Below are 13228 nucleotides of genomic sequence, written 5' to 3' on the forward strand. Positions count from 1 at the left end.
AAATATCTGGAGTTATAAAGTACTTGTGAGACACAAACTGTGATGCTAGAAAAATCACTCTTACACACAAATTCAAGTAAAACATTGTTAACAATTAGAAAGCCCAGCTAATCCTATAAACAGCAGCCAGATTAAGCTTCCTCCAAATATTTTTATTTTATTTTTTACTTTTTAGATTTTTGCTCTTTAGGGCCGCACCAGCAGCATATGGAAGTTCCCAGGCTAGGGGTCCAATCGAAGCTGCAGCTGCCGGCCTACACCACAGTCACAGCAACGCAGGATCTGAGCCGCATCTGTGACCAGCACCAAAAGCTCATGGCAACGCCAGATCTTTAACCCACTTATCGAGGCCAGGGATTGAACATGCATTCTCATGGATCCTAGTTGGGTTTGTTAACCACTGAGCCACAAAGGGAACTCCCCAAATACCATTTTTATATTAGTTTCTGACCACAAATCTCCCAAGGCTTCCTACAGTCTCTGTTTTCTTCTTCTTTTTACAGCTGTACCTGCCGCATATGGAAGTTCGAGGCTAGGGATCGAATCAGCTGCAGGCCTATGTCGTAGCCGAGCCACATCTGAGACCTATGCTGCAGCTTGCGGCAACACAGGATCCTTAACCCACTGAACAATGTCAGGGATCGAACCCGCATCTATGCGAACATGGACAGTATGTTGGGTTCTTAACCTGCTGAGCCACAATGGGAACTCCCTACATACTCTTAATTAGGATTGTGTAGGATTTACTAATTCCAAACCCCATAACAGGGAGTGTTTCAAAATAAGAGAAAATCAGATCAGTAGGTGTTATAAGTAGAAGTTAATATATGCTTTGTGGGGAGTTCCCGTTGTGGCTCAGTGGTTAACAAATCCAACAAGGAACCATGAGGTTGCAGGTTCGATCCCTGGCCTCGCTCAGTGGGTTAAGGATCCAGTGATGCTGTGAGCTGTGGTGTAGGTCGCAGACGTGGTTCAGATCCCGCATTGCTGTGGCCCTGGCAAAGGCTGGTAGCTATAGCTCCAATTGGACCCCTACCCTGAGAACCTCCATATGCTGAGGGTGCGGCCCTAGAAAATACAAAAAAAAAACCAAACATACATATATATACATATGCTTTGTGGAAAACAGTCTTGCAATCTGCTTGGGAACCTACTGTGAGTGAATCCTCAAAGCAGAATCATCAATATGTCTCCAGAGTACAAAACCTGGAGAAGAACTCAGGCTGATTCTCTGGTTTTCACCATCTTAAGTGCACATCAGGCCCTGTCCCATTTCTATGCCTTATCTCCTATCTCTCACCCTTCCTCTGCAATGTCACCAGCATCCTCCCAGCTTACCAAATAAAATTCTATTCATCCTTCTAAACTAGTTTGATAATAGGATATATGCATCAGAAGAAAAACACTCGACAGAAACAAATCAAAATATTAACTCGGGTAGGTTACTCTCTGTCCCTCAGTGTTCTCAATTCTAAACAGGGATAACATCTATCCCTCATGTGGTTTTTATTAGGATTAGAATAGTATTTATTGGAGTTCTCATCGTGACTCAGCGAAAACGAATCTCACTAGCGTCCATGAGGACGCAGGTTTGATCCCTGGCCTTGCTCAGTGGATTAAGGATCCAGTGTTGCTGTGAGCTGTGGCGTAGGTCTCAGACGTGGCTCAGATCTGGCATTGCTGTGAGCTGTGGTGTAGGCCAGTGGTGACAGTTCCCATTGGACCCCTAGTCTGGGAACCTCCATGTGGCCCTAAACAGACAAAAAAAAAAAAAAAAAAAAAGAATAGTATCTATTTCCATCAAGAGTCTAACAGAGTACCTGGCACACTGATTCTGAGTAATGGATTCTGGATTTACAGTTTTGCATAATTGCCATTTGCCCTTATAATCTTCATGGAGAAAAGACAGTCACCATACTATGCTATAAGAAGGTGGCCTCTAAGGTCTCTGTGCTTTCTCTCCACAAGATTAAGAAGCCCTTGGAATTAAGGACGAAGCGTTGTCATTGCTGTGGCGTGCATTCGATCCCTGGCCCAGGAATTTCTGCATGCTGCAGGCATGGCCAAAAAAAAAAAACTTAAAAAGCTTGAGAAGCCCCTAAAATGAGCAGCTATTTCCAACTTCCTTTCATCAATGCTACTACTGGACCCAAAGGCTCTATCCTGAGAACAGGCTGGAATGAACAATGACAGAATAAAGGAGTGGGATGGGAACTGAGGAAGAGGTAAGAGTTTCACTGAAGTGACTGACTGAGTTAGGCAGGGAAGGAAGTGAAGCCAGGAAAGGGACTGACATCCATGGCCAGGGAGTCCCGGGTTGGCCAAAGAGCAGGGTCAGGGAGAATAAGAAAGCGGAACAAGTGGAAGAACAGGAAGCTCATCAGAGAGCAGGTTTTCCAAATGCACATTTCAGAGATGCCTTCTGGGGGATGACAAGGTTGAGACTAGATGCAGGGGTGGCAGACAATGTCCAGGCAGAAAAAGTAGGGAAGATCAAGATATGATGAGTCTGAGTTCCCGTCGTGGCGTAGTGGTTAATGAATCCGACTAGGAACCATGAGGTTGTGGGTTCTATCCCTGGCCTTGCTCAGTGGGTTAAGGATCCAGTGTTGCTGTGAGCTGTGGTGCAGGTCACAGATGCAGCTCGGATCCCGCGTTGCTGTGGCTGTGGTATAGGCTGGAGGCTACAGCTTCCATTCGGCCCCTAGCCTGGGAACCTCCATATGCCGTGGGTGAGGCCCTAGAAAAGACAAAAAGACAAAAAAAAAAAAGAAAGAAAAGAAATGATGAGTATGAAGTATCAGAGTGGCCATGGGCCAGTGATTCCACACTGGGGATACTCCTTGCCCCAAGGGAAATTAGGAATTGTGTGGGGATCTTGTTGGGCTTTCTCCCTTCCATACTTCATCCCCGATTTTTGCTGTTGTCACAATGTCACCGGGGTGCTACAAGTTTTGGAGGAAGGCAAGTGAGGAACATCCTACACAAGGAAGATCTGCCTAATCCAAAAGGTCCAAAGCACCCCCACTGAGAAACATGGAGAAGAATACAAAGTTGGGAGCTAGCAGTCCCCAGGAAAGGCAAGGAGCTTGGCACGCCTCTGCAAAGACAGGGAGGATATGACGAGTAGAATGTCGTTAGACACAAACCACAGGTTTACAACTTCAGAACATGGCAAAACAAACAAACAAAAACAATGGATGGGCAACAGAAATGGAGAACAGGGGAGTGGCAACCTGGCAACCCCAAAATATCGTGGGGGGAGTGGCCGCACGACATTTCAGGGAAGCGAAGCATGTGGGTTTTTTTTTGTTGTTGTTGTTGTTTTTTGGTCTTTTTGCCTTTTCTAGGGCTGCATCTGCAGCATATGGAGGTTCCCAGGCTAGGGGTCAAATCAGAGCTGTAGCCACTGGCCTACGCCAGAGCCACAGCAACGCGGGATCCAAGCCGTGTCTGCAACCTGCACCTCAGCTTATAGCAACACCGGATCCTTAACCCACTTAGCAAGGCCAAGGATCGAACCTGAAAGCTCATGGTTCCTAGTTGGATTCGTTAACCACTGTGCCACGACAGGAACTCCTAAACAAATCTTTTTTTTTTTTGGTCTTTAGGGCCACTCCTGTAGCATATGGAGATTCCCAGGCTAGGGGTTGAATTGGAAATGTAGCCACCAGCCTATACCACAGCCACTGCAACTCGGGATCTGAACCACATCTACTATCTACACCACAGTTCATGGCAACACTGGATCCTTAACCCACTGAGCGAGACCAGGGATCAAACCTGCATCCTAATGGATGCTGGTCAGATTTGTTTCCAATGCACCGCAATGGGAACTCCAAAGCATGTGTTAAGAGAGCAGGTACTCCTCAGAGACAGAATGAATGTCAAGGGAAAATCAAGTTCAGTGAAAGAGAAGTTGGGCTAGGGAGGGTGAAGAGGGTAAGAATGTGAAGAAGTTTCTCTGCAGAACAAGGGAGAGAAATTTCCAAGTCCCATTAATCACATCTCAACACTGTCTCAAATCCTTCCCTTTCTTTCCTCTCCTGCTGCCCCCCACCCTCAACAGCTTTCACTGGGTTCTCAAGGGAGCCTCACAATTTGTCTCCATGCTATCAAGCTGTCACCTTCCCAATATACCTTTTACATTGTTGCCAGAAGCATCTTTTTAAATACAAGCCTGATCACAAAAACCTTCAATTCTTTCTGTTGTTTATCTAATCCTAAACTTGGCATGGCACTTGAGTTCTTCCATCATCTGGCCTAACTGAACTGTACCAGTCCCTTCACCCTTCTGTATTTCTCCATGGCTGACTGCTTGCTTTCTTAGTCCTTTTATTCGTGTTCAGCTTCCACAACCCTTTACTTGAACCTCCTATCATAAAACTTATTTGTTCTGCTTTATGTTCAACTTCATGGCTTTGAGGGTTTTTTTTGTTTTGTTTTGTTTTGTTTGTCTTTTGTCCTTTTTAGGGCTGCATCCGCAGCATATGGAGGTTCCCAGGCTAGGGGTCTAATCAGAGTTGCAGCTGCCGTCCTACACCACAGCCACAGCAACGCCAGATCCGAGCCGCGTCTGTGATCCACACCACAGCTCACAGAAATGCCGGATCCTCAACCCACTGAGCAAGGCCAGGGATCGAACCTGCAACCTCATGGTTTCTAGTTGGATTCGTTTCTGCTGCGCCACAACAGGAACTCTGGCTTTGAGTTTTTAAGTCCATCTCTTTCACTACTACTACCTTCCCTGAAGGTAAAAATCACTGGGATACTTGTTAACAACACAAACTTCTGGGCCGCATCCTGGACACGTCGAATCAGGATTTTTAAGGGAGGAGTCTGAGAAGCCATACAGGATGGTTTAAAAACATGTCCCCCCAAATCTTTGACATTTTGACATTCCCACCAAAAGGTAGAGTCAAATTCCCCTCCCTCTGAATATAAGCCAGCCTTAAGTGATTCACTTCTAATGAAGAGAATATGGCAAAAATGATCCTGTGTAACATGTGAGGTTGGTCTTAAAACGCTACACAACTCCTGGCCCTGACTCCCTTCCTTCTTTGTTCCCTCCTTCCCTCCCTCTCTCTCTGGACTTGCTCTTGGAACCCAGCCAAGCAAGCCAAGCAGCCACATGGAAAAGCCATGTGAAGGTGTTCTGCTCATGGCCACAGCTGAGATCCCAGATGACTGCCAGCATCAACCACCTGACTTGTGAGAGAGTAAGCCTCTAAATGACTATGGCCTCCAGTTCTGAGCCACCAAGGACGGTGAGCGGAGCAGAGGCAAGCCCTGCCCAAGTTGGAGATTCACAGCAAAATAAATGTTGTCATTATTTCAAGCCACTGAATTCCTTTTTTTGTTTTGTTTTGTTTTTTAGGGCTGTGCCAGCAGCACATGGAAATTCCCAGGCTAGGGGTCGAATCAGGAGCCACAGCTACTGGCCTACACCACAGCGACTGAGGATCTAAGCCATGTCTGTGACCTACATCACAGCTCACAGCAACGCTGGATACCCCACCCACCGAGCAAGGCGAGGGTTCGAACCTGCATTCTCATGGATATTAGTCAGATTCGTTTCCACTGCGTCATAATAGGAACTCCCACGCCACTGAATTCTGGAGATTTTTATTGTTTTCAATGCAGCCATAACTGGAACACTATATTGGTAACAGGGACCTCATGTGTTTCTTTTTTTTTCTTTTTTTTTTTTTTTGCCATTTCTTGGGCTGCTCCCGCGGCATATGGAGATTCCCAGGCTAGGGGTCCAATCGGAGCTGTAGCCACTGGCCTACTCCAGAGCCACAGCAACGCAGGATCCGAGCCACATCTGCAACCTACACCACAGCTCACGGCAACGCCGGATCGTTAACCCACTGAGCAAGGGCAGGGACCAAACCCGCAACCTCATGGTTCCTAGTCGGATTCGTTAACCACTGTGCCACGATGGGAACTCCTCATGTGTTTCTTGAGATGAAGGAAGTTTGGGGACTTCCTCTAAATATAAACCATACTAAACTATATTCTTATATTCCCTGAGATCAGGAATTAAGTCTTTCTTTTTTTTCAGTTATTTACTATTTGTCTGTTTGTTCATTGGGTTGGTTGTGCCTGCAGCATACAGAAGTTCCTGATCAAACTTCTGCCAAAGCAGCAACAAGGGCCAGATCATTAATCAACTAGGCCACCTGGGAATTCCAGGAATCAAGTCTTAACAGCTTTCCAGATCTTGACCCCTCTTTTCTAAAATACTATTATTGATTTTGGTAAAAATAACATATGTTTCACATAAAATTACAGCAACATAAAATGCATAAAATAGAAGGTAAAACGGCTATTTGTGCAATCTCACCCCACCTTCATTCCACCTTAAGTGATAACCAAGGTCAGTAGTTTGGAAGGGCAGTGTCTTTCACAGAGCAGGTGGTTGATGGATTTGTCATTGAAGAAAAGGTGACACTGTAGATTATAGAAACTTCCTACTGACATTTAGCTGTATTCTAAATATAGCTCCCAGAATCACTTTCTTCAAATCTTCATCATCTTCTCTTAAATGTATCATAGATTCCTATCAATTAACAAACTCTATGAGAGAAGTAAGCTCTCTAGTAGTGTCTTAAGCTCTATGGCATCTCTATTTGAATGATGTTAATATACTTACTATCTCTGGCATATTATTTACTTATATCATTCCTTCAACAATTTGGAATGTTTACAACGTTCCAATCACCACGCTACATGCTAGAGAAATAAAATAAGTAGGAAAGGAACCCTCACATCAAAGAACTCATGGTCCAGAGCTGGGGGTCAACATACTTTTTCTTCTTCTTTTTTCCTTTTTTGGCCACTCCATGGCATGTGGTATTCCTGGGCCAAGGATCAGAACCTAGCTGCATTCACAATCTAAGCCGAAAGTGCAACAATGCCGGATCCTTAAGCCACTGTGCCAGGCCAGGAATTGAACCTGGATTCAAGGAGGATCCCCAGCATCCAAGGATTGGCAGCGATGTGGCGTAAGTGAGCGCTCCTAAGATGCTGCCAATCCCATTGCTCCACATCCAGAACTCCACCAGCAAACTTCTTCTTAAAGAAACCAGAGAGTAAATATTTGACTGTGAAGGCCATATGGTCTCTGTTGCAACTCTGCAACTCTGGCTGGTGTAGCATGAAAGCAATAAACAAATGGACATGGCTGTGTTCCAGTAATTCTCATTTACTAAAATAGGCAGCCAGTGGGCCATGGTTTGCCTACACAGTTTGATTTGCACTGTTCAACAGAACTTTACAGCAGTGGTGAAATGTTTCTGTGATGTCCAATAAGGTAGCCACCAACTACCTGTAGCCACTGGACACTTGAAATGTGGGTAGCGCCGCGAATGCACTGAATTACTAATGTTTTTTAGTTAATTTAAATTTAAATAGCCACATAAGTAGTGGCTAACCTATTGGACAATGCAGGTATAGAGTGCACCTAACACTCCCTTCAACTAAAAACTTGCCTCAAAATTTCATCCAACCAGAAAGCCTTCCTGACTAGATTTCCCCATGATAGTTACTCTCTCTCTCTCTTACTCTGTATCTAGTCCATACTCCTATTCATTTTGGACTTGCTGCCATTTTGCTTAATAATTGCATATTTTATAGTTATCTTTTGTGTTTATAAATTTTCCCCCCACTGGAACAAAAATTCAAGTACAGAGAATGTGTCTTCTGAGTATCATCTTCCTTCTCCACAGTGTCTTGCTTGATGCAGTACCAGAAGGTACTCAAAAAAAAAGCCATTTTACACCACGTACTTCCTTTACAGAGCTCCCTGACAGGTGGTAATGTTTGCTCGAGACAGATGGTCCTTTTGGACCAGGATCAGCACTTACTTGGAGAATATTTCCACAATAGCTGATGATTTGTTCTTGTTGACAAGAGAAAGTTCTTTGGCCGTAACCCTCAATGATAGAGAAGTCCATTGCTGTCTGTTAAACGGAGTTGATTCCATCGTGTCTACAGGTACTGAAATACCTATGTCATCAAAAAAAAAGTCAGAATATTAGACACAGAGGAGGATTCCCCAGCATCCAAGGATTGGCAGCGATGTGGCGTAAGTGAGCGAGCAAGAGAGCTCTCGACCAGCAGACCATACTCCTCTACCGGTTCTCTCAAAAACTGTTAACTTCGGTCAGATGACTGAATTTGGGTTGTAGTTTCCTGTAAAACGAGAAGGTTAGATCTGATGATCTCTAAGGTCCCCTTTCAGTTTCCAATGTTTTTATGACTGACCCCACTGTGCAAACAGCGATCGGCCTTTCCCTGAACTTAAGCCTGTTCCAAAGTCACATTTGGAGTGTCTGAGTTACATCCCAAGGGAAGTACAACTGGCATCTCTGTAGAGGCAGGTCCAAATTAGGTTCTACCCACATCCAAGTTTCTTTTGGCTGCCCTCTCTCCCCACACTCTGTAGCACGGACCCCTTGAGATTGGGGAGAGAGCTGCAGATACAACATGGTATGATACAAAGAGCAAGAGCCTTAAGGTTAAAGAGATTTCAAATGAAACCATAATTTTGTAATCTTGAACAAATTACATAGTCTTTCCAGTTTCAGTTTCTTCTCTGAAAAATGAGGATAATACAAACCACAGGGGTTTTGATGTAGGTTTAAGGAGATAATACATATATAATATAAGGCATATTATAGTAGTACTAAGAACATTTTAAGAACAATATATTAGTGGGAGTTCCCATCGAGGCACAGCAGAAACACATCCAACTAGGAACCATGAGGTTGCGGGTTCAATCCCTGGCCTCGATCAGTGGGTTAAGGATCCAGTGTTGCCATGAGCTGTGGTGTGGGTAGCAGACATGGCTTGGATCCCGCATTGCTATGGCTGCGGCGTAGGCCAGCAGCTATAGCTCCTATTGGACCCCTGGCCTAGGAACCTCCATAAACCACAAGTGCAGCCCTAAAAAGCAAAAACAAACAAACAAACAAACAAACAAACATAAAACCAATATATTAGTATTGGCTTCAAGTCAGAGAATACATAAGGCCATAACCTTGACATCACCTAGAACCTACCCATTAACTGGATTATTTGGTTTTTACCTCAGTAATTATCAAAAGAATTCCTACCTTTGTCCAATAGAGGTGAGATTAGAAATGAGTCAGTAATTTCCTTATTTGAAGAGTGAACAACATAGATGAAAGTACTACTTGCAGCTCTCTTGACAACTGCAGAGCAGAACTGATCTGATAGAATGCACGCTTCATCAGGTACTGCTTCCAACAGCCTTGACAACAGTAGAACATAGAGTGTGCTTACTAACCCAGAAGCCTGGGCTGCCATGTCTCACTAAAAGTCCTGTGATGCAAAGTAAGTGATAAGCATAGTTCCCATCAGTGGTTAACGAACCAAATAGCATCCATAAGGATGTGGGTTCGATCCACGGCCCCGATCAGTGGGTTAAGGATCCAGCATTGCCTTGAGCTGTGGTGTAGGTCGCAGACGCAGCTCGGATCTGGCATGGCTGTGGCTGTTGTGTAGGCCAGTGGCTACAGTTCCGATTAGACCCCTAGCCTGGGAATCTCCATATGCCACGGGTACGGCCCAAAAAAGACAAAAGACCAAAAAAAAAAAAAAAAGTAAGTGATAAGCAACCCCCAAAAATACACTACTTTTCCACATTAGAATTTATTTTCCCCACTAACACCTTGTCTGAAAACAATGCTATTTTTGTTGTTTTCCTTTATTTGTTTGTTTAAATCCCTGTGTTGGAAGGCAACATAGAACTCTCTTGTGGTGAGGAGCTCTGGTGTGAGACACACGCATCTAATCGGGAGTGTTGGCCCCATCACTTACAGCTGTGTGTCCTTCCCTAAAACCTACATTTCTCATCCATGATAACAGTACTAGCAGTACTTGGCAGATTAGCATCCTGTGAAACAGATAAAGGTGAGAAACAGAAATTCCCATATGGTGCAGCGAGTTAAGGATCTGGCGTTGCCTCAGCTGTTGAACAGGCTGCAACTATGGCATGGGTTCGATCCCTGGCCTGGGAACTTCCATGTGCCATGTTTGTTGGCAGCTAAAAAAAAAAAATCATATTTACTTTACAGTATTCTTTATGAAGAATAAATAAGGGGAAAAAGACCCTGACATAGAATAAGTAAGCAATAAATGTTAGTTTTTTATATTATCTCTTCTCCCTGGATAAAATAATCTTAATTCTACAAGTATTCTTTGAAATAAAGCTGAATGTATCAAATAACATATTTGTGTAAATGCTTTCCAGTTTGTAACTGACAGACCCACAAAACATTGTCAGCCTTTTCTCTGAGAAAAAGACACAGCTGTTTATTCAGCTAAAAGTAACTATGCAAAACAACAATAATCACTATTTGAGCCAAATCTAAGAAATATCAACCAGCACTTCAAGACATTATTTGGTACAATTATGCTTCTAATGTAAGTAGAGGTATAAATATTTTCAGTTCGAAAGGGATCAACTCCAGATTAAAACAAAACAAACCAAAAACATGTTCTCATATTTGTTCATTAAAAAAGGAAAAGCATGCATTATTTGAGGGCCTGAGTGTGACGAAGAATGAGGATTTTAATTTCCAAGTCTAATTCCCTGGTTTTGATTATCCTCAGCCAGAAAGCCAAGGGAAGTCAGAACATCTATCTTGGTATAAAGCTAGGCTCAGCACACTTGATACTCAAGGAATGAGGTGCCTCACACCCTGACTACATGTTTTCAGAGACATATACTGTTATTTCTTGGCAGATTAGCATCCTGTGAAACAGATAAAGGTGAGAATCAGTACATGACTTTTGATAGACGCTGGTACCAGGTTACTGAGTAACTACTTCCTACAAGGAGAAGAGATAATATAAAAAACTAACATTTATTGCTTACTTATTCTATGTCAGGGTCTTTTCCCCCTTATTTATTCTGACAGGGCCTGGCCCAAACAGTGTCCATAATCCATTGGGCTTGCTAACACACACAAATAATTATAGCACAGGCAGAATGTGGTTAGAGGCAATGAATGCATGGTCTAGGAAGACAGGACTTGATTTTCTGGTGGGAGAGAAGGGAAGATCACTGGATTGACTTTGGACTTACAGAACTCACAGCATTTCTTCTTTTTTTTTTTGGTCTTTTTGCTATTTCTTGGGCTGTTCCCGCGGCATATGGAGGTTCCCAGGCTAGGGATCAAATCGGAGCTGTAGCCACAGGCCCACGCCAGAGGCACAGCTACAACACCAACTGCAACCTACACCACAGCTCATGGCAACGCCGGATCGTTAACCCACTGAGCAAGGGCAGGGACCGAACCCGAAACCTCATGGTTCCTAGTCAGATTCGTTAACCACTGCGCCACGACGGGAACTCCAGAACTCACAGCATTTCAATATGTGAGGGCAGGAGGAGGGAAGTGCATCTCAGATAGGGGGATGGCAGTACACGGCCAGGGAGCTAAAACAGCAAAAGATACTTCAGTGGAGTTAGGCTCCATGTGCAAGAGAAGCTGAAGATAAAGCAAGGAAAGACAGAATGAGGACAGACTGGGAAGAGCTTTGAAAACCATGTTAAGAAGTTTGGGCCATATTCCAACAGTGGAAAGAACCAGCCTGTGAGTGAATAGCAGTGAGGTCTAGTTACTCCCGACCACAGGCGTGACCTTTATGGCAAAGAAAAAAAAATTCCCTGAGTCTCCATATCCACATTGGTAAAAAAGAGATCTGTGGTAGATTACCCACAGCCTCAATGGTGGAACACTGGGAGTTTTCTGAAAAAGCAAGTAACTTAATAAGAGCCATGTTTTAAAAGCTCATTCTGCAGCAGTGTGTAATTTGATAAGAGAGGAAGAAACTGTAATCTAAACTACTAGTTAAGAAGATCCTAAGCTATACAAGTGACGGATAATCAAGTTTTAAATTAGATAGGAATGGAAAGGTGGGAAGGGAGTTCCCGTCGTGGCGCAGTGGTTAACGAATCTGACTAGGAACCATGAGGTTGAGGGTTCGATCCCTGGCCTCGCTCAGTGGGTTAAGGATCCGGCGTTGCTGTGAGCTGTGGTGTAGGTCGCAGACGCAGCTCAGATCCTGTGTTGCTGTGGCTCTGGTGTAGGCCAGTGGCTACAGCTCCGATTCAACCCCTAGCCTGGGAACCTCCATATGCTGTGGTAGCAGCCCAAGAAATGGCAAAAAGGAAAAAAAAGAGCCCTAAGTTTATAAGTTATTATTGGTTCTTCGCATTCTAAAAAGAACTAAATACTCAGATTACAACCACACTAAAAAAAAAGTATTTAGAGTTCATAGAATAATTTTACTTTTTTTTTTTTTTTGGTCTTTTTACAGCTGTACCCTTGGCACATGGAAGTTCCCAGGCTAGGGGTCAAATTGGAGCTGCAGCTGCCAGCCTACATCACAGCCACAGCAACGCCAGATATGAGCCACATCCACGACCTACATCACAGCTTATGGCAATGCAGGATTCCTGACACACTGAGTGAGTCGGGGATTGAACCTGTATCCTAATGGATTCTAGTCGGATTCCTTCCCACTTCACCACAACGGGAACTCCAGAATAATATTTAGGGTATTATTCTAGGGTGAGAGAGGAAGAAAAGCTGGCATCAATAAACTTGAATGATCAGAAGGTTGTTGATGCCATTAACAGAGAATAAACAGAGGAAGAAGAGAAGGAATAAGCTTTGGTTTGCACATGTTGAGATACACATCAGCAAGAAAAATCCTAGTGATACACAACAAGAAGCTAAAGGTTAAAAATCAGACTCTGGGAAAGAAATCAACTTTTTTTTTTAATGGCCACATCCATGGCATATGGAACTTCCCAGGCCAGGGGACTGAATCCGAGCTGCAGCTGGGAGCTGTGCCACAGTGCTACAGCAACTCCGGATCCTTTAATTCACTGTGCCAGGCCAGGGATCAAGCCTGTAGTCAGATATTTAACCCACTGTACTACAGTGGGCACTCCAAGAAATGAACATTTTAAAACATCTACTTATGCAAAGCACACGTCTCAATCCTCACAATCACTTTATTTACTTATTTAACTTTCTGGCCACACCCACCACACGCAGAAGTTCCTGGGCCAGGGATTAAACCCACATCAGCGATCTGAGCCACAGCAGTGACAAGGTCAGAACCTTAACCCACTGAGCCACACAGGAACTCCCTCATGACCACTTTAAAAGATTGGTTTTAT

At 44.0% G+C, this 13228-nt stretch overlaps 1 protein-coding gene across 1 annotated transcript in view; it reads right to left on the reverse strand.

Annotated features, from left to right (window-relative positions):
- LIMA1 (LIM domain and actin binding 1) overlaps nt 1–13228 on the reverse strand; it is a 103439-nt gene that overhangs the window by 61246 nt on the left and 28965 nt on the right. The window contains 1 exon segment of the mRNA XM_047786593.1: nt 7872–8013. Coding sequence (XP_047642549.1) covers nt 7872–7990 — 119 coding nt within the window. The 5' untranslated portion in view covers nt 7991–8013.

The sequence above is a fragment of the Phacochoerus africanus genome, chromosome 7, assembly GCF_016906955.1.
Source record: "Phacochoerus africanus isolate WHEZ1 chromosome 7, ROS_Pafr_v1, whole genome shotgun sequence".
Classification (NCBI taxonomy): domain Eukaryota; kingdom Metazoa; phylum Chordata; class Mammalia; order Artiodactyla; family Suidae; genus Phacochoerus; species Phacochoerus africanus.